This window comes from Prinia subflava, chromosome 15 (assembly GCF_021018805.1).
Source record: "Prinia subflava isolate CZ2003 ecotype Zambia chromosome 15, Cam_Psub_1.2, whole genome shotgun sequence".
Taxonomy (NCBI): Eukaryota; Metazoa; Chordata; class Aves; order Passeriformes; family Cisticolidae; genus Prinia; species Prinia subflava.
In genome coordinates, this window is record NC_086261.1 from 482,168 (window position 1) to 500,339 (window position 18,172).

At 57.2% G+C, this 18,172-nt stretch overlaps 2 protein-coding genes across 4 annotated transcripts in view; one reads left to right on the forward strand and one right to left on the reverse strand.

Moving 5' to 3' along the window:
- The first annotated feature begins 512 nt into the window (after positions 1-512).
- Positions 513-8,183, forward strand: WDR76 (WD repeat domain 76). Its single transcript, XM_063412756.1, has 13 exons — positions 513-668; positions 881-1,495; positions 1,947-2,039; positions 2,431-2,486; positions 2,941-3,064; positions 3,756-3,857; positions 3,962-4,005; positions 4,095-4,248; positions 4,913-5,065; positions 5,635-5,849; positions 6,238-6,390; positions 7,321-7,374; positions 7,790-8,183. The coding sequence occupies exons 1-13, from the start codon at positions 600-602 to the stop codon at positions 8,040-8,042; spliced, it is 2,085 nt and encodes a 694-aa protein (XP_063268826.1). The 5' UTR covers positions 513-599; the 3' UTR covers positions 8,043-8,183.
- A 2,457-nt stretch (positions 8,184-10,640) lies between these two features.
- Positions 10,641-18,172, reverse strand: part of FRMD5 (FERM domain containing 5) — a 58,323-nt gene continuing 50,791 nt past the window's right edge. For 2 of the 3 annotated variants that reach the window (XM_063412707.1, XM_063412706.1), the window contains 7 exons: positions 17,456-17,544; positions 16,853-16,916; positions 16,178-16,269; positions 15,110-15,184; positions 14,381-14,449; positions 14,167-14,273; positions 10,641-11,337 (listed from right to left, as the gene is read on the reverse strand). In XM_063412707.1, the coding sequence (XP_063268777.1) occupies positions 10,763-11,337; positions 14,167-14,273; positions 14,381-14,449; positions 15,110-15,184; positions 16,178-16,269; positions 16,853-16,916; positions 17,456-17,544 (1,071 nt within the window). In that variant the 3' untranslated portion in view covers positions 10,641-10,762. The remainder of the gene's footprint in view (positions 11,338-14,166; positions 14,274-14,380; positions 14,450-15,109; positions 15,185-16,177; positions 16,270-16,852; positions 16,917-17,455; positions 17,545-18,172) is intronic. The other variant, XM_063412708.1, reaches the window with a different exon arrangement.

Here is an 18,172-nt window from a genome sequence, read left to right on the forward strand (position 1 = left end):
AGGTAGTTCATGTTTTTAACTTTCCCATTTGATTCCCCACATCCTGGAACTGGGAGTGCCTAACCCTGCCCTGGGTGTGCTTTTTTTCAGATACTGGTTTATTCTGTTGTTGAAGCCGTGATCTTGTCCTGGCAGAGGGGCGGGAGCTGCCCTTGGCGCGGCTGTCCTGCCTCGCCCGGGCACGGCGGTGTCGGGTGCGGGGTGAGGGCGGCTGTGCCCGGAGCCCCGGGCAGGGCAGGACGGGCCCTTCCCCGCCTCACTGCGGCCGCGGGTTCCATCCGCTGCTCCCGGGCAACGAGTCCGCACGGCTGCGGCTGGGAGCGACCTTAAAAGCTCGTCCCGTTCCAGCCCCTGCCATGGCCACTTCCACTGCCCCAGGCTGCTCCAAGCCCTGTCCAGCCTGGCCTTGGGCGCTGCCAGGGATCCAGGGGCAGCCGCAGTGCTCGGGGCACGCTGTGCCAGGCCCTCACCCCCTCAAGGGAGGAATTTCGCGCTATCCCAGCCATCCCTGCCGGCGCTGAGGGCGCTGAGGGCGCTGAGGGCGGGCCCGCCCGGGCCGCCCCTCTGCGGGCGGGAAGCGCCGCTCCGCCCCGCGCGCCATGGCGCTGTCCCAGCCCGGGCCGCGGGAGCCCGAGCAGCCGTCACCGCACACCCGGCAGCCGCCGCAGGTCCGGGGCCGCGGGGACCGCCGGGGCCGGGAGGAGAGGGGCCGGGGGGGACGGGGACAGAGATGGGAGGGGACCCGGGGCCCGGCCTGAATGGGGCTGGGCCGTGAGGGGAGAAACCGGGGGAGGTGAGGAGCGGGGCGGGCGGGGTTCAGGGCCCGGCCGTGCCGGGGGTCCGGCCGCGGGTCTCCGCCGACTCCCGTTCGTCCCCGCAGGACTCCCTTCCGGCCGACCCCGCCGAGCCGCGATCGCCTCCGCAGGAGTCCCCCTCGTCGGGCCCCGCCGAGCCCCATTCGCCCCCCCAGGAGCCGCTCCCGGCGGACCCCGCCGAGCCCCGTTCGCCCCCGCAGGGATCTCCCTTGGACCCCGCCGAGCCCCGTTCGCCCCCGCAGGGATCTCCCTTGGACCCCGCCGAGCCCCGTTCGCCCCTTCAGGAGCCGCTCCCGGCGGGCCCCGCCGAGTCCCATTCGCCCCCGCAGGGCTCTCCCTTGGCGGGTCCCGCCGAGCCCCGTTCGCCCCCGCAGGAGTCCCCCTCGTCGGGCCCCGCGGAGCGCGGGCCGAGCGCGGCCCCGGGGCCGTGCCGGCGGCAGCTGCGGGTGCTGCTGACGCCGCTGCCCGCGGGGGCCTGGCCGCGGCCGCAGAAGCGGCTGCGGAGCCCCGGCAGGACCCGCGCCCCGGCCGGCAAGAGGCCGTGCCCAGAGCCCGAGAGCGGCCCCGGAGACCCCCCCGGCTCCCCGCCCGGCCCCAGCGCGGCTGCCCGCGGCCAGGACGGGCTGTGGGATGCGGAGAGCGACGGCAGCGACGGCAGCGACGGGGGAGACGCGGCTCTGGTGGGTACCCGGCCTCGGTTATTATCTTTAGAACAGTAAAGCTTTGAAGTGTTTTTCTTCTGTACGTAGGGGGTTTTTTTTCCCCTTTTAACCTCTGGCTGGCAGTGTCCCACTTAATTTTATGCTTTTCCTGAAGTTTTAAGTGCTTTATTGAGTCTCTTCATTATTGTTTTCATTATTAAAAAAATTATACAGTTCTCTTCATAGAGTTAATGCCAGAGTAAGTTGTAAAGCAAGCTGGACCTGTATGGACAGATTTTGGTGTTGGTACATGACCACCCTAATTTGTATGGTCTTATGTTTGTTACAAATATATCAAACCACTTAAAATAATTTAATTTAATTTTTTAAAATAATTTAAATAGTTTAGAGACTTACTTCCCTGAGCCTGGGACCTCTCTTGCAGCCATGTAACTGTATGATGGAGCGTAACTGGCTTTTCTTTCTGTAGGATGGATATTCCCACCTATCAGCCTACGAAAGGAAAAGACTAAAGAACATTACAGCAAGTGCAAAATTCTTTGCTGCTCTAAAGCTGCATAAGGTTTGTATAGGGTGTAAATAGCACCAAAATGCTCTTTCCAAGTGTCATAATTGCACTGTCATCCGTCCTGGTGTAAAACCCTTTCCTCACTGGGGCAGCTGTATATGAGGAAAGTAATGAAAATCACGGAATCCTGGAATGTTTGGAGAGGACCTTAAAGCCCCTCTCATTCCACCTCCTGCCATGGGCAGGGACACCTTCCATGGACCAGGGTGTTCCAAGCCCCATCCAGCCTAGCCTGGAACACTTACAGGGGTGGGGCACCCACAGTTTCTTTCTTATTATTATAAATAATTGCATCAAGTTCATTGCTGCCTTGAGATAATTGTGTTTTATACAGGTTAATTCTTTACGCTCATTATCTGTAATTAATCTCTTTTTTCTCTTCAAGTCAGCTGCAAGACTTAAACAACTTACAACTAAAAGGCAGTCTCATGTCACCAAAAGGTACAGTAACAGTAGATAAGATTTATATCCTCGATTCTTCATTGTGGGATGAAAACAAAAGTCGGTGAAAGGTGGGGGAAAAAAAGAGAGGGCGTGACCAAGGTGCAAGGGAGAGAGTAACCAGTAAATGTGGAGGAGAAGGCATTGGCTGTGCCAAAACAGTGCCAGGTTGAGCAGAAAATGAGCTGGAGCCCAGGTAAGGAGTAAGCTGTGTGCTGGGAGAAGGTGGGAAAGGCTGGCTTGGTGAGTGAATGGCTGGGTGGACAGTGAAGGAGGAGGGCTGGGAGGGGAGGCGGCCCTGGTGGGATGTGTCACAGAAAACAGGGTGGCACCTGTGTGTGCCTTGGGAAAGGGAGGCCAGCACTCCTGCAGGGGCCAGGCTGTGTCCCAGCTGTGCCCCTGGCTCTGTCCCCGAGCACAGGGACTCTGTAACTGAGGTGTTCCCGTGTTCCAGAGCCAAGCCTAAGAAGGTGGAGGATGAGCCAGCCCAGCGACGGCGATCCATGCGCCTGCTCAGGGTGGAGCCGCTGGACATTCCCTTGGTGGAGACGCTTGCCCCGGCAGCGGCAGAGGAATACGTGAGAAGGGGAAGGGCTGCAGCAGGGGCGGGTGCACAGCAGCTTGCTAAAACCACTGCTGGGTGGCACTGGGCGATGCAGAGCGGAGGCGTTTGGGAGGCGGTGGCACAGGGACAGGAAGGAAGGGTCAGTTCTGTCACCCCGGGCAGGTGCCACGGTCTCACCACAGTGCTCTGTGGCCCAGGCTGATGCCGTGGTGCAGCTGGGGATCCACAGAAGGGTCCTGAGATAAAACATTCCACATCAACAGCCCATGGAGCTGAGCAGCCCTAAATCCAAAGATTTATTCCTCTGGTTTTTACTTCACTGTAACTTCTGACCTGGTTTTATTTTCCTGGGTGATATTTACCATCTCTCTGAAGCAGTGATGGAGCAACAAGTTAAAGGTGTGTTGTTCTGAGAGATGGGAATTTAAATCTTCCATGGAGCTGTAGAATGGATTTGAATCTTTAGTAAAGGTCTTGCTGGAGTATCAGGAGAGGCACAAACCCAAGGAGGCAGTTTGTCTGTGCTGCCAGTGGAATTCTCTTTATCTTTTTAATAAGGTTATGATATCCCCTTCTCTTTTTACTGTTTATTTCCTGTCCTATTGTAGCATGTTCTCAGAATGTCTGGTGTGGGGAAAGTACAAATTCACCTTGTTTGTGGTTTTAGTTGGTTTGAGTTACAAAAATTGCCAATGTCATGCCAGCCTCAGGTTCCAGCTGGACCTTTGCCCATGGTTCCCGAGGATCAGGCAGAGAACAGTAAATGGACAGAGGCCTTACTGAGCACATGGATGAGGATAAGTGAGGTATGATTGGTTTAATTATTATTTTTGGATAATGTAATTTCACTTGGGCTCTGATTAAATATCAGACTGTTGATTTTGATTAAATATCTCCTTTCTGTCTGTAGCTGAAAGCGGAAGATGCCGAGAAGGACACACCTGACATAAAGAGGTGATGTGAAAGCAGCAGCCAAAACTGGGGGCTGTCTGGCCCCCCATCCTTCCCTAATGAACGTTTTGGTTGTCATTTTGGTTTTCCAGGTACCAGGAGAGCCTGAGCAGCATGGTGCTGAGCGAGGAGAACATCAGGAAGGTCGTGAAAGCCCGGGTGTGTTCCATGGCCATCCACCCTTCCGAGAGCACCATCCTCGTGGCAGCTGGAGACAAGTGGGGCCACGTTGGCCTCTGGAATGTGGTGAGTGCTTGATGTGCTCCTCACCTGAGCAGGTGTGTGGTTCAGGACAGCTGCAGGTGGGGCACAGCCTGGGGTGGCATTTTGAGTGTTTCAGGTTTTTTACATTCTTAGGGATAATACCTGGTGGTTGTCAAATTTAGAGTTGCAGAAATGGCTTTTCCTTTTGTCATCCCTGTTTTTTTTCTGAAGTTTGAGAGCAGAGTCGTCTTTATGGGATGAACCAGAACTTGGTCCAAAATGACCTGCTCAGTTTCTTTTAAAATAAAAAAAAATGATGCAAAATTTAGAAAAGGCCCAGAAGAGCCTGTTTTTGTGCAGTTTGGGTCACTAATTCAGCCTGAGCTCTCAGTAAGCCAGTGTGTCCATGTTTTGGTGTGGCAGCAGAAACCAGCTGTGGGTGAAAATGAGCCAGGTGCTGCTGCCCAGATCCAGGGCTGGTGGCTGCAGTGGCACTGATTGCAGCAGGAAGTTGCAGCTTTCCATAATTAGGGTCTAGAAGCAGTCTTACTGTCCATATTACCTGTGCTGGTGTGTCCTCTCACCCAGCACCCTCTGCCTCCTCAAAAAGCATTGAAAATCCAGAGTTTTTGCCTTCAGAGCTGTTGTCATTAACAGAAATGAGTGCAGTGCTCAGCGCCTGTGTCTGTGGGATGTTGTTCTGCAGAGCTGCGGCACTGAGGACGGAGCCCACCTCTTCATCCCCCACAGCTTCCAGGTCAACTGCATGCACTTCTCTCCCTGCAACCCTGCTCACTTGCTGTCCCTCAGCAATGACACTCTGCGCTGCGGCGATGTCACCAGGGCTGTCTTTGATGAGGTGAGGCACTGCCAGGAAGGTTTGGTCTGCTGGTACTGAGTCATTTTTGGGTTGTTTGATTAACAAGAAAGTTCAGGTTCTATTTCCACAAGGACATGTGGATCAATCTTTAATTAATAACATCACATAAATAGGGAGATGTTTCCTACTCACCAAATCCTAGTGACAGCCTGGGTTCTCCCAGTTTCCAAGTTTCCATTTCTGCATGTGATTAAAAGTTTGTGGAGCACTGGAGAAGGGAAAGATACCCTTAATCCTCTCTCAGTGTGTGCTCAAGGCCAGCAGCCCTTTGACTGCTGGAACACAGAGGTGACAGTGCCTTGTAGGAGCTCTAACAGGGAGTTTGGAGTGTGCTGTTGCTGGTCTGGTTTGGATGGTTAATTGTCTCCTCATTATTTCCCCTGTGGAAGGGTTACCTGCATTGCTGGGCGAGGCTGTCGCTTGGGCTGCATGGTTTTTAGTGAATTAAAAAGGGAAAGGATGAAACCCAGAGCCCAGGGGTGTTTGGGTGTTAGAACAACTGGCTGTTTCCTTCAGTTTTGGTGACATTTAACCTTCCCTGTGCTCAGATCTGCAGGACTGAGGCAGAGTTCTCCTGCTTTGACTTCCTGGAAGAGAATGCCTGCACTGCCATAGTGAGCCACTGGCGTGGGGACGTGGCTGTCGTGGACAGACGGACCCCGGGGCAGTCCTGGGAGCTCTCTGCGGACATTGGCTTCACGAGGACACGGACAGTGCACGTGCACCCCCTGAACAGGCAGTATTTCCTGGCTGCTGGCTCAGTGTACGTAGCCCACAGTGAACTGTGTTTTTTCCGTGGTCTGTGTGCTGGGTGGAGCTGGGGCTGAGGAGTTTCTCAGCCTCAACGTGCAGTCAAAATTGTCTCAGTCCTTCTAGAAAAGTTTTCAGTCCTTAGCAGGATTTAAGGTGAGGTCTGGTTTTATTTCCCTTCACCCTTTGGAAGTGGGGACAGATGGGCCCTGTTGGGCTTTGGCACCGAGGGACTTTATGGAGGGCTGGTTGGGGTGGTTTTGGTGCTCCCAAAATCCCTTGGAGCCACCATTTGAGTGGATGTTGGAGCTGTGAACCAGCTCTGACACAGCCTGCCGTGCTCTGGAGCTGTTTTGGAGAATGAAGGAGAATTCCTGAAGTGCTTGTGGTGCCTGTTGCAGGGACGTTCGTGTCTTCGATGTTCGGTACCTGAAGGCCAAGGGCAACAAGGCCCTGAGCTCTCTCACAGGACACACCAAGAGCGTGGCCTCGGCCTATTTCTCACCTCTCACTGGGAGCAGGGTGGTGACAGTGTGTGCTGATGACAGGCTGAGGTAAGGCTGTGGCAGGAGGAATCCTCATGCAAAATAACAACTGTTTGGGTGGTTGATGATGATGATGATTATTCATAATAATTATTATGATTGTTATTGTTATTGTTATTATTGTTGGTATTTGTATTATTAATATTATTATTATTTCTCCACATGGTCCATCATTAAGAACCTTCTCTCTTTATCACTTTACAAAAATGATACAAATTTACTTGCACTAACATTTTTAATGTAATTTTTAATGATTTTTTGGTTTGGTTGGGGTTTTTTTGTAATTCTCATCTTCCCTCGGGATATTTAACGTAAATAAGTAAATTTTTATAAGTATATTTTAAAGTACTTATTTATAAGTAAAAATATACAGGCACTGTTAATCTTTAAAAAACAATCACACAAAATCAAAATCCACAAAAACGGCCAAAACCTGGCTGGTGAGCACAAACACAAAATGCTCAGAAACGAAATTTGTTTGTAGCTGGTCCTTGAAATAATGATGATATCAGCTCTTCTGTAAATAGCCTAGCATTTCATCATTTGAGCTGCTGTGAGTTGCTGGTGTTAGAGGTTCTTTTTCTGCTGGTTACTTTGGGCCATAATTCTGTAATTACCTGATTTTGTGTGGGCTGGGCAGTTTTTGCCCCCAGGGGTGGGATCCCCCCAGTTCCTGGGGGTGAAGGAGCAGGGGGGTGCTGGGCTGGCCTTTGGGCTGTGCAGCTCCTGCAGAGCTGCCCGGCAGGGTGGGCTGCAGCTCCATGAGAGCAGATCCTGTCCCCAGGCACGAGCAGTGGTTCCAGCTGGGGCTGTGCCTGTGCCAGGCTGGGTGTCTGCTGCTCGTGTACCCCACACTCCTGGGCCCAGGAGCTGAGGCTGTGTGTGAGGCAGGGGCTGCCTGTTTAGCACAGGCTCATCATGGTATTAATTCTGTGCCAGGGTCTACGACACGACGTCCTTGTCACCCACTGTCACTCTGCTCAGCTCCGTCAGGTGAGGACAGCACACCTGGGCCAGGGCAGCACCGCGGCTGCCTGTGAGATGGGGCACAGGGCACAGGGAATGGCTTCCCCTGCAGCAGGGCAGGGGTAGGTGGGCTTTGGGAAGGGATTGTTCCCTCTGGGGGTGGGGAGGCCCCTGGATCCCTGGCAGTGTCCCAGGCCAGGTTGGATGGGCTTGGAGCACCCTGGGACAGGGGAAGGGCAGGGCACTGGATGGACTCCAAGGTTTCTCCCACCCCAAACCATTCTGGTGTTCTTGTCCATCCTGCCCATCCCAGGACAGGGATCCACTGCAGGGACCTGAGCACTCCAGTGCTGAAGGTTTGGAAGGCAAGGGAGCAAATGGGACATAAATGACAGTTTAAAATGCTGGGTCCATAAGGAAGAATGTTCCTCTTCCCCTGCAGACACAACAACAACACGGGCCGCTGGCTGACACGCTTCAGGGCCGTCTGGGACCCCAAGCAGGAGCACTGCTTCCTGGTGGGCAGCATGGCACAGCCCAGGCAGATCCAGGTCTTCCAGGACACCGGGAATTTGCTGCACTCCTTCTGCAACGTGGACTGCCTCAGCTCCGTGTGCTCCATCAACGTGGTCCACCCCAGCCAGAACATCCTGGTGGGAGGCAACTCCAGTGGCCGCCTCCACGTGTTCAAATAGAAGTGCCTTAGATCTTTATTTTTTACCTTTCTGCATTGACTTTGTTTATTCCATACTGAGCAGTTCCGAAGCTGACTGTTGTTCCTCAGGACAGAAATGTACTTTGAAAGTCTTAAAATAAATAGTTCAAGCCACCTTCCACACCTGTGTCTTCCATGGAAATAGAAGTGATTCCTCCCTGGGGTGCTCCTGGTGCTCCAGCCCCTTCCCAGCTCTGCTCCCTTCCCTGGACATGCTGCAGCCCCTTCGTGCCTTCCTTGTGGTGAGGGGCCCAAAAATCCCAGAGCATTTGTAAAATTGTCCTCCCAGAGTGCAGATGTGCAAGGGACTCACCTGCAGCTCTGGAACTCTCCAGTGAGAAGCTGCTAAAAGACCAAATTTCTCACAATTTGAACTTTTTTCACTCCAGTAAAGAAAGATCAGAATCACTGAACAAAGCTCATCCCGACTCTTGCTTTTCATGATATTTAAATATTTATTTAAATTTAAAAATACTTTTCATGGCACCAATGATTTTATGCTAACTAAGGTATTGGATATGTAGAAAAAGGTACATTTTGAAGGAAAAAAAGATGTAACTTACAGTATTTGGCACATGAAAGGTTAATCTCTAGGTTTTCTTTATGAAAACTAAGAAATTCACATTTTCAGGTATTTTACTGTCTACTGCTGAAAGATGCAGTATGCTAGGACGAGATTCATGGGTTTCTGATCTCAGAACCTACAGAAACAACATTTTGATAGAAAGACGAGTAAAACTAACAGGGCCTGAAACACACGACAGGATCTGGGACAGACGGGGGGATCGTACAACAGAAATTCACCAGTTCTCGAGGTTTTGCAGTAAAACGCTGGGTGACAACGGCAGAGGTGACCTGGGGCTGGCACAGAGCGCTACCGAGGAAAGCCAGGGTGGGAGGGCCCAGGAGGGGCTCGGAGGATGTGTCCAAAAAGGATGGAGCACGGGATGGAGCTGTGCTGTCACCACGTCACACAGAACATTGCAGTGAGGAGAGGAGCAGGAGGAGGAGGAGGAGGAGGAAGGACGACACTGCAGCGTTAACCCGGGGGTAAAAAATGTCAGCGTCGGGACGAGCACAACTGCATAGAAACATCAGCGCTATGGGCTGAGGTAGGAACACTACACTAAGAGTTAATCTTGCTATGTTGCATAAAACAGGATTATCATGTAAAAAAATCGCTCCTCCGCCTCCTGGAGCCTTCCTGGGGGGCTCCCGGAGCCTTCCCGGGGTGCTCTGCCTTGCTCTGGGGCCGGGGCTGGAGCCCACCCCCTCCTCGGGCCGTGACCTGGGCAGGGGGGCTGTGCCCCCGGGACCCCTCCCCTTATTGCAGTGACAAGAGCCCGGGGGCCCAGCGTCACCCGTGGGTGGGTGGTGGACGCTCAGAGACAACACGGACATCAGGCTTTGTAAACCTGCAGTTATGGCCCCAGCTTACGGAAAAATCTCTCCCTGAGATGAAATTAAACTTGCTCAATTGTTTTAACCCTTTTTTTTTTCCTTTTTTTTTTCTTTTTTTTTTTTATTCTGATATGTCCAACTTGTCACCCCAGCCTAACCAGAACTGGCTGTTATTGCTCCCTGTGGATGGGCTGGTGACCAACACCAGCTGCTCCTGGTGACCAACAGCCCCGAGGTCGTCACCGGTGCGATGCGTTGGGTTTATTGACCTGCACTCCACGACAGTCGGGGCTAAAGGTGCCCGTTGGCTTCCTCAGTGTCACCTGCGCTTCTGAACTTGTGTCCTCTTGGGAAGAGTCCCAAAGCCAGAGCTCCTTCTCTGTCCCAAACCCAGCAGGGCTCAGCTGGTGTTGGGTCCCAGCATTTACTCTTACACCGCTGCTAACTGGGAACCGCTCGGTACCGGTGCCCACGGTCACCCCATCCGTAAAGTAAAAAAAGACTGGATTAGATTTGATAACAAAATAGCATTTCCTTGTTAAAATAGACCTTGAAATGTCTCTTCTTTTTTTTTTTTTTTTTTTCTTCTTTTTGCTTGTTTTTTTTTACAAAACAGGTACGGCTGGCGGAGGGTGAAGGTCATCCCAATAAATCTGACACAGTCACTACAGCTCCATGCCAGGTTCGGCCGCGCGTGCCCGGCGTCCCCTGGCTGCCATGCTCCCCTGCCCTCGGGAGCACCGATGCTTCAAGGCTTAAAAAAGTGGCGAAGGGCCGAGTCCGCAGCAGGGCCAGGGCTCCGGCTCGCTGGGCCCGGGCAGGGCGGCACCGGGGCGGCCCCGAGCGTCGCGGCCGTGTGGCCTCGGGGGAGGCTCCGGGAGCAGGGAGGGCTCTGCCAAGCGGTTCGTGGAGGGCGGGGGTGGCGGGCACAGTGCGGATTTGATACCGTAACAGTACACGAGTGTTAAATTAGACCTCAGTAGCACCATTGCTAAAGCTCCTGCGGAACGGCCCCGCCGGCCCCGGCTGCGGCGCGGGCGCGGGGGCGGCAGAGCAATGAATTCCCCTCTGCTCGGTGCTTCCCAAGTCGTGCGCGTGGGGTCGGGATGGGAGGTGTTGTGCGGGCTCCGGGGGTGGGAGCAGCGCGGCTGGGCACGGGGAGGAGGGGGCTCCGGGGGCTGCGCCCACCCTCCTCTTCCTCCCGGAAAGCCGCCTCCTCGGCCGGCCGGGCTCGGGGTCGGGAGGGGAGGGTTAGTGAGTGGCGGCGGCAGGTCCAGGCCCCCGAGGTGGCTCCTGCCTTCAGGTGTCAATGAGCAGGTTTACCACGGCGCGGAGCTTGCAGGCAAACCATCGCCTGAGGGGACAAAAGTATTGGTAATGGAACTGCTCGAACTCTGGGGTCTGGCGGATATCACGGAAAAAGGCAGTGTCAAGGTCGGACTCAGTAAGGACGATCAGGAGGAGGAGCAAAACAAAGAGGAGTCCAACTGTCACAAGGAGCAAACGGAGGACACTTAAAAGAAACTTATTCACCTGTTGGGCCTGTGCCGGCCCCAGGCTGCCGGCGCCCGGGCACAGCGCCCGCAGCTCACCCTCCGCCTCCGCCGCCGGCGTGCCCGCCTCCGACTCCTTCTCCTCCTCGATGCTGCACGGGGCCCCGTTGGCCTGGCGCGACAGCAGCATCAGCTCCAGGCTGTGCTCGGCCACGGGCGTGGGCAGCACGCTGTCCGCGGGGCTGTAGCTCTCGTCGGCGATCACCGCCACCCGCTCGCTGCTCTCGGCACGGCTGCTCCGGCCGGGGCCCGCGAAGGCATCGCCATGGGAGGCCGAGCGCACCGGGGTGGAGTGGGCGCTGTCACGGAGGGACTCCAGGCCTGGGGAGACAGGGAGGGGACGCTCAGGGGGTGCAGGGGCTCCCTCTCCGCAGCCGGGAGCCTCCCGCACTGCCCGGTGTCCCCTACGGGGAGAGGGCCTGGGGACAGCCCGGGTTGCTGCTGTTGGTCCTTAGGGACCTGCAGCCCCTTCAACGCGGCTCCTGACTGCGGCGGTGGCACTTGGGCACCTGCCTGGCTTGTCACCGGCACCACCAGCCGCTGGCTGCCAGCTGGGACCACGGCGGGGCCCAGGTTCATCTGCAGCCATCACACGCACCCATCATGGGCTGTGGCTGCCCGCAGGTGACGGTGACAGTGCCCCTGGCAGCTGCCCACAGTGCCTGGGGCCCCTCTGCTGCTGCCAGCGCCCGGAATGGGCAGGAACGAGCTGGGGAGCGTGGCCATGGCAGGGGGCAGGGATGGGTGGGGATGATGAGAACCTGGGCGGGAGGGGTCTGGAGAGAAGGCTGAGCTGGGCTGCAGGGGGATGTCCCCATCACATGGGGAGAGATGTCCCCATTGCATGCAGGAGGCTCCTGCAGCACAGGCTGCTCTTTCACCACGAACCAAACATTTTATGTCGCTCACACACGAGCAGGAGGCATGGCAGGAGCTGTGTGCCAGCCCCTGTGCCAGCCCCCAGCCTTGTACCAGGCTGAGCTTTTGTCCTTTGTGCCAAGGAACTCCTGCCCTACCAACATGTCCCCCGAATTCCAATAAGTCACGCACATAAGGGACTTGTTTCAGATAGTTCTGCCAGGCTGGGGTGGGGATAGGAACTCTGCCATTGCAGTGGCCCCAGCTCCAGGGAGGGTGTCTGAAGGTCATGCTGGGGACCAGCTGGTCCCCAGGGCCACCCTGCAGGCGGCTGGGGAGGGACAGGGCTGGACCTGTCGCCGGGGGAAGAGCAAAGTGCACTGAAGCACCCTGACATGCTGCCACCACCTGTCCTGGCTGCTGAAGGATCCAGGGCAGCACCCGGGGCTCATCCGGCTGCATTCCCAGGGATTTGCAGCCTTTCACTCCCGGGGATTTGCAGCTCTTGCTCCCGAGCGCCTCAGCCGGGAGTGCCGCAGCAGCGCCCAGGCAGTGAGGAGGGAATGCGCTCTCGCCCTGCCAGCTCTGCGCTCTCCCCTCTCATGGGAATGTTCCCCGTGGCATCCACTGTGTCCCCAACACGGGGGACAGCCACTGGGGGGTGCCACTGCTCGTCCCCACAGTGACAGCAGTGCTGGCCCCCAGACCCAAACCCTGCTGCCTCTGCTTCCACAGGACTGACAGCGGAAGCCAGAAAACCCTGGAAATGTGAGTCCAGCCCCAGCAGCAGAGCTGCTCTGGGGTAACAACAACCTGGAGTCCAGCCAGCCTCAGAGACCCCAGCCCACTCCCTGCCACGCATATCCTGCATCCTGCAGATCCTGCATCCCGCAGATCCTGCATTCCTGCATCCCACCTGCTCCAGGGGCTGGCAGGGGGGACCGCAGGGAACCCCGTGGGCACTCCAGAAGATCCCAGACCCCGTGGCGCAGCGTTACCTGGCTGGGGTTGGTCCCCACGGCCGTGGGGAGCATCGTGGCTGAGGCCGGGGCCAGCGGGGAGCAGCGGCAGAATGCCCAGGGCCCGGGAGAGCAGGCGCGGCCCCAGGGCCAGCACCCGCACCCGCACGCCCCGGCAGCAGTGGTTGATGAGCCACAGGTGAACACTGACCCGGGTCCTGATCCTCACCAGGCACTTCACCATGGTGGCCCGGGGACACGGGCACTGCGGGGACACTCTGCGAGTGGCACTGCTGCCCGCCCCGGGGCCAGCACTATTTTGGGCACCCGCATTCCCACGGGACCGAGCTGAAGTGAGAGTGAGGAAAAGCAAAGGGGTGGTACCAGCTCGGGGTGATTTATGGTGGGAGGGGATTTAAGGCTCTGGCTGCTTCCCAACGGCACATAGGGGACAGACTGTCACATGTAACTGGGTGCCAGAGGTGACCCTGTCTGCTTCCATCCCCAAAACCGGCACAGCCACCAACCCTGGGATCCCTTGGTGGAATTAAATCCCACCCTTAGGGCAGGCAGTCCCTGTCCCTGCCCATGTTCCAGGGCCAGGATCGGGGTGGCTGTGCTGGGGCAGGGCTGGCCCCGCAGCCCATCCAGGGGTAGAACAGCTGTGTCACCGGGACACGGTGTCACCACAGGTAAAACTGCCACCCTGCAGCACAGCCACAGCCCCCAGCGTGTCCCCAGCCCTGTGGGGACACAGCTGCTCCCAGTGCTTTGCCTTTTGCCAGACCTTCTCCCCAGTGCATCCCACCCTGGCACAGCCCCAGGACGGGGAGAAGCAGCCCCCTGCTCCAGCCAGGTGAGGACAGGCCACTGGGTCTGCGGCCTCAGCTGTGCACGTGTGCACATGTGTGTGTGTGTGCACATCGTGTGTACATGCGTGTCTGTGTGCTCGTGTGGGTGCATGTCTGTGTGTGTACATCTATGTGCACAGCTGTGTGTGTGTCTGGGTACCTGTGCCTGTGCCCTGTCTGTGTATGTGTGTGAGGATGTGCACAGGTGTGTCTGCACGTGCATGTGTGTATGTGTGTGTGCACAGGTGTGTCTGTGTGTGTGTGCACAGGTGTGTCTGTACCTGCACAGGTGTGTCTATGTGTGTGTGCACAGGTGTGTCTGTACATGCACACGTGTGTCTGTGTGTGTGCACAGGCATGTCTGTACATGCACAAGTGTGTGTGTGCGTGTCCACAGGTGTGCCTGTACATGCACACATGCACACATGCACACATGTGTCTGTGTGTGTGCACAGGTGTTCCCGCCCCCGCCCGTGCCGTACCTTCCATGATGGAGATGTGCACGGCTCTCCGCCGGGTGCGGGGCACGCTGCTCAGCCGGGGGCCGTGCGTGATGGACGGGCAGCTGCGGCTCGGCACCAGCCCGGCCCTGGGGACACAGGGGACACGATCAGGGCCACGAGAGACAGCACTGCGGGCTGGCACTGCCCTGGGCGTGCTCCCACCCCGGGCTCCCAGCCCCTGCCAGGCTCTCACCGGTGAATCTCGGGGGGCTCCCTCTTGATCTTGGCGCTGGACTCCATCACCTCCTTGGCCACGCGGCCGCTGCAGGTGGGGCAAGAGCAGCAGAGGTGAGGGAAGAGCCCAGCCCTGGCAGCCAGGTGGGCACAGCCTGGGCCCTCCCCACAGCTCCAGGGAAAGCAGGAAGGTTTTCTCCAGGGGGATGGGGGCGATGGAGGTGCTCGGAGGGCTGGGCTGACGCCTCTGCCACCATATTCTGCTGCTGCTTCTGGCACGGGATGCTGGGCACCAGGGGTCACCTCCCCTGAGCTGGGATGGACAAAACACGGGCATCCAGGCCCTCCCATGCCAGCGAGGTCAGTGCCAGCAGTGTCCCCTCAGTGCTGGGGACACACTGGGGTGTCTCATCCCGCAGACACAAAGTGCCAGCTCCAAGCTCTCTCTGCAGCAACTCAGTGCAGGAATTTAGGGATAGTGGGGATTTGTTTCACACCTCGTTCTCAACCCCACATCTCCCATCCTCTCCCATCCTCCACTCCTGTCCCTCCAAAACCTCTCCTGTGAGGCTGGGGATGGGGGTGGCCTCTGTGACACGGGTGGGGTCTGCTCTGGGGGCATCTCTGGAAGCCCCTGAGGCGCCCCTGGGCTGCTGCAGTGCCCCAAGCCCCCCAAGGAGCCCTGCCCTGCCCCGGGACACACCCAGCCCTGCCCCGGGACACACCCAGCCCTGCCCTGCCCCTGTACCTGTATCGGAAGCGGCTCCCCTTGAAGAACAGGTTGCTGCTGGACACCGTCCGCACCTGGCTCGACTTCTCCAGCCTGCACAGCACCAGGAGGGGGTGAGAGCCCGCACTGCCCCCAGCACTGGGCGATGCAGCCGGGCCAGGGGCCAGCAGCAGGGCCCTGGGGGTGGCAATGCCACCAGGAACGGGCCTGCTGCTGGCAGGGGGAGGCACCGGCCAGCAGGACACGTGCAGCCAGCACAGCCCATCCCTGCGGGCGCAGGGGACAGCCCCGCTGGCCAGGGCTCTGCAGGGGCTTGGCCACAGCTCCTGCCAGGGCCGGGGGCACCCACAAGCAGGGACTGCGGCTCCCCAGGGGCTGAGAGCCCACCATGGCCTGGGGACTGAGGGGGACAGACCCGGCCCCTCTGGGGCAGGTGGGCGCTCGCCAGGGTGGGCGAAGCTGCCCAGAGGGGCCACCCCACCTCCTCCCCACCCCCAGGAGCTGATCCGTGGCCCCGGGGGTGCCCAGCAGCTCCTCCAGCAGCACCAGCCCAGCCCCTGCTCTGCCCGCGGGGGGCACGGCCAGTGGTGACTCACTGCCACCACTAATCACAGAGAGATTTGTAAAGCAATATTGCATTTTCATTTCATGTTCATGTAATGAGGAGTGAAACCTGCTGATTGCAGCTGCTGATTGCAGAATTCCCGGTGGGGATGCATCGCATGCTCTGTCTCGCAGCTTGCTGATTGAAATAAAACTCATTACCAAGCACAAAGCCTGGGCTGAGCATGGCATGAACGGGAGGGTGCTGCTTGGCATTCCAGCCTTCATCCCAAATAATTACTCATAACTTCCTGGTGGAAGTTTGCTGAGAAGGGATGAGCACAGAGGGGCTGGGAAAGGGGGGGCCCTGCAGGGCAGAGACCCCCATCCAGGGGCACTGCTGCTCTTGGAGGCTGGTGGCTCTGCCAGGGCCACTGGGACGAGGTGCCACAGGGCCAGTGACCGACCCCGGGGCCTGGGTGGAGCCCTCACGTGGGCACCAACCCACAGGGGCTGCAGGACATCCCACAAACCAGCACTTACTTGTAGAAAGCCTGGTTCTCAATCCCGCACTTCCAGAGGTGCTTGCAGGCTTCTGGCGTTGGGGCAAAATAGGTGAGAACAATTTTCTTCTCCTAAAGGAGAAAGACAGGGAGTCGGGGGGAGAACAGGGAGTGGTGCTCGTCCCACAGACAAAGAATGCAGCAGACAGAGCTGGAGAGTGGCACTGGCACAGACAGATCCTGCTCTGGAGCCATTTGGGATGCAGGGATCAGCCTGGACAGCACCTGGCACAAGGGATGGGCAGAAATGCCCAGTGCCCACACCTCCCACTCTGCTCCCAGCCTTTGGGAACAGCCAGAAACACAGGGGGCTTTAAAAACTTCCTGCTGAGGCTCCTGTGGGAGCCAGCTCCAGCCAGAGGTGTTCTGGCTGACTTTGAGGGATGATGGCAAAGAAGAAGCAACTTGGGAATAATCCTGAGGGAGGGCACGGCCAAGAGCTGTGGCCTGGCCTGGGCTAAGGGGGGCTGTGGGGTCCAGTGCCCAGATGTGGGCACCAGCAGGAGCAGGGAGGTGACCCTGGCACTGGCACAGAGCTGTCCCCATGTCCCTGCCCTGCAGGCCAGGGTGATGCTGCTGCCACATTCCCTGAGAACCCGCTGAGGGAAGGGCCCCGCCGTGCCCAGGAGGTCCCACGGGAAGGGGAAGCACTCACCTCCTTCTGACTTACGTACAGATAGAAAGTCTTCCCTTCGAATTTCATCTTGGTCACCTCGTTCCTGGGGGCACAAGGACAGGCAGGTGGGGCCGTGCAGAGCCCACCCAGCCCAGCCAGCCCCCAGCACTGCCAGGGCCTGTTTCCATCCCAGGAGGTGCCTCAGGCTGGCGAGAGCAGACCTGGCTCACAGACCCTGAGCTGGAGTGGGGACAGCCCGGGGTGAAGATGGGGGTCAGCAGGGGCTGGTCCCATGGCTGGTGGCAGTGCCACTACCAGGGACACAGCGGCCAAGGCTGGACACCCACAGTGCCCCCGAGCAGCTGGGAAGGGTCACAGGGGCTGGGGGCGCTGGGGACACGGCCGAGATGGGCACGGTGAAGTTTAATGGGGACAAATGTCCGGCACAGTGAGCCTGGGGCAGCAGAGCTCGGGGTGCACCCAGCCCTGTCGAGCGCTCACACCTCGGTCACCCCCCAGCCACCCTGGGGTGCCCAGGGGGCCACATACCCCGTGGGAGAGCTCAGCACTGGAAAGAGCTCAGCACTGGAAGGAGCTCAGCACCTGACAAAGTGAACTCAGCACTTGATGAACTGAACTCACCACTTGATGAAGTGCACCCTCTTGTTCCCCTGCAGCACCACGAAGCCGAAGGGGGTGAAGGCCAGGAACGCCGCGTTGCCGGACACGTCCTGCAAGGCAAGGCCAGGGCTCGTGAGCTGCTGCCACCAGCCCAGCTCGGGGGTCACCTGTGCCCCAGCGCTGGGCACTGCCACCACCCTGGGTGCCACCAGCAGGACTCACAGTTACTTGTCCTAGTCTATATTGAATGTCATATGGATGTATATAGAATTTTAGTAGCTATTAGTATAATACTGTGTTATAATTGTTGCAATTAATGTATATTTATGTGGCATATATTGTAACTATACTACCCCTGTAAGTGTATATAGTTATACAATATACACTATTTATTTGGGATATACAATCACTATGATAGATACCATTTATATATTAGGTTATTTATTTACACATTTACAATTATACATATTTATTAGTATTTCTATATTTATATAATAGCTTATAATAGTTATTTATATAATAGGTTATTTATTATGTTATCACAGAATATCCTGAGTTGGAAGGGACCCACAAGGATCACTGACGTCCAAGTCCTAAATATATATATATTATATATAGCAATCAACCCAGAACACGATAACCCCCAGCTGCACTTCCCTCCTCGGAGCCCTGCCCAGCCCGGGTGGCACCGAGCCAGCCCAAACCCACTAATTGGTGTCAGCACTTAACCCAGCCCCA

Excerpts from the sequence above, each read along its gene's own strand:
- WDR76 (XM_063412756.1), top strand. The coding sequence starts at position 600 with ATGGCGCTGTCCCAGCCCGGGCCGCGGGAGCCCGAGCAGCCGTCACCG. Across the intron at positions 3,858-3,961 it reads CATGGATGAGGATAAGTGAG|CTGAAAGCGGAAGATGCCGA; the intron begins GTATGATTGGTT and ends TTCTGTCTGTAG. Across the intron at positions 4,006-4,094 it reads GACACACCTGACATAAAGAG|GTACCAGGAGAGCCTGAGCA; the intron begins GTGATGTGAAAG and ends TTGGTTTTCCAG.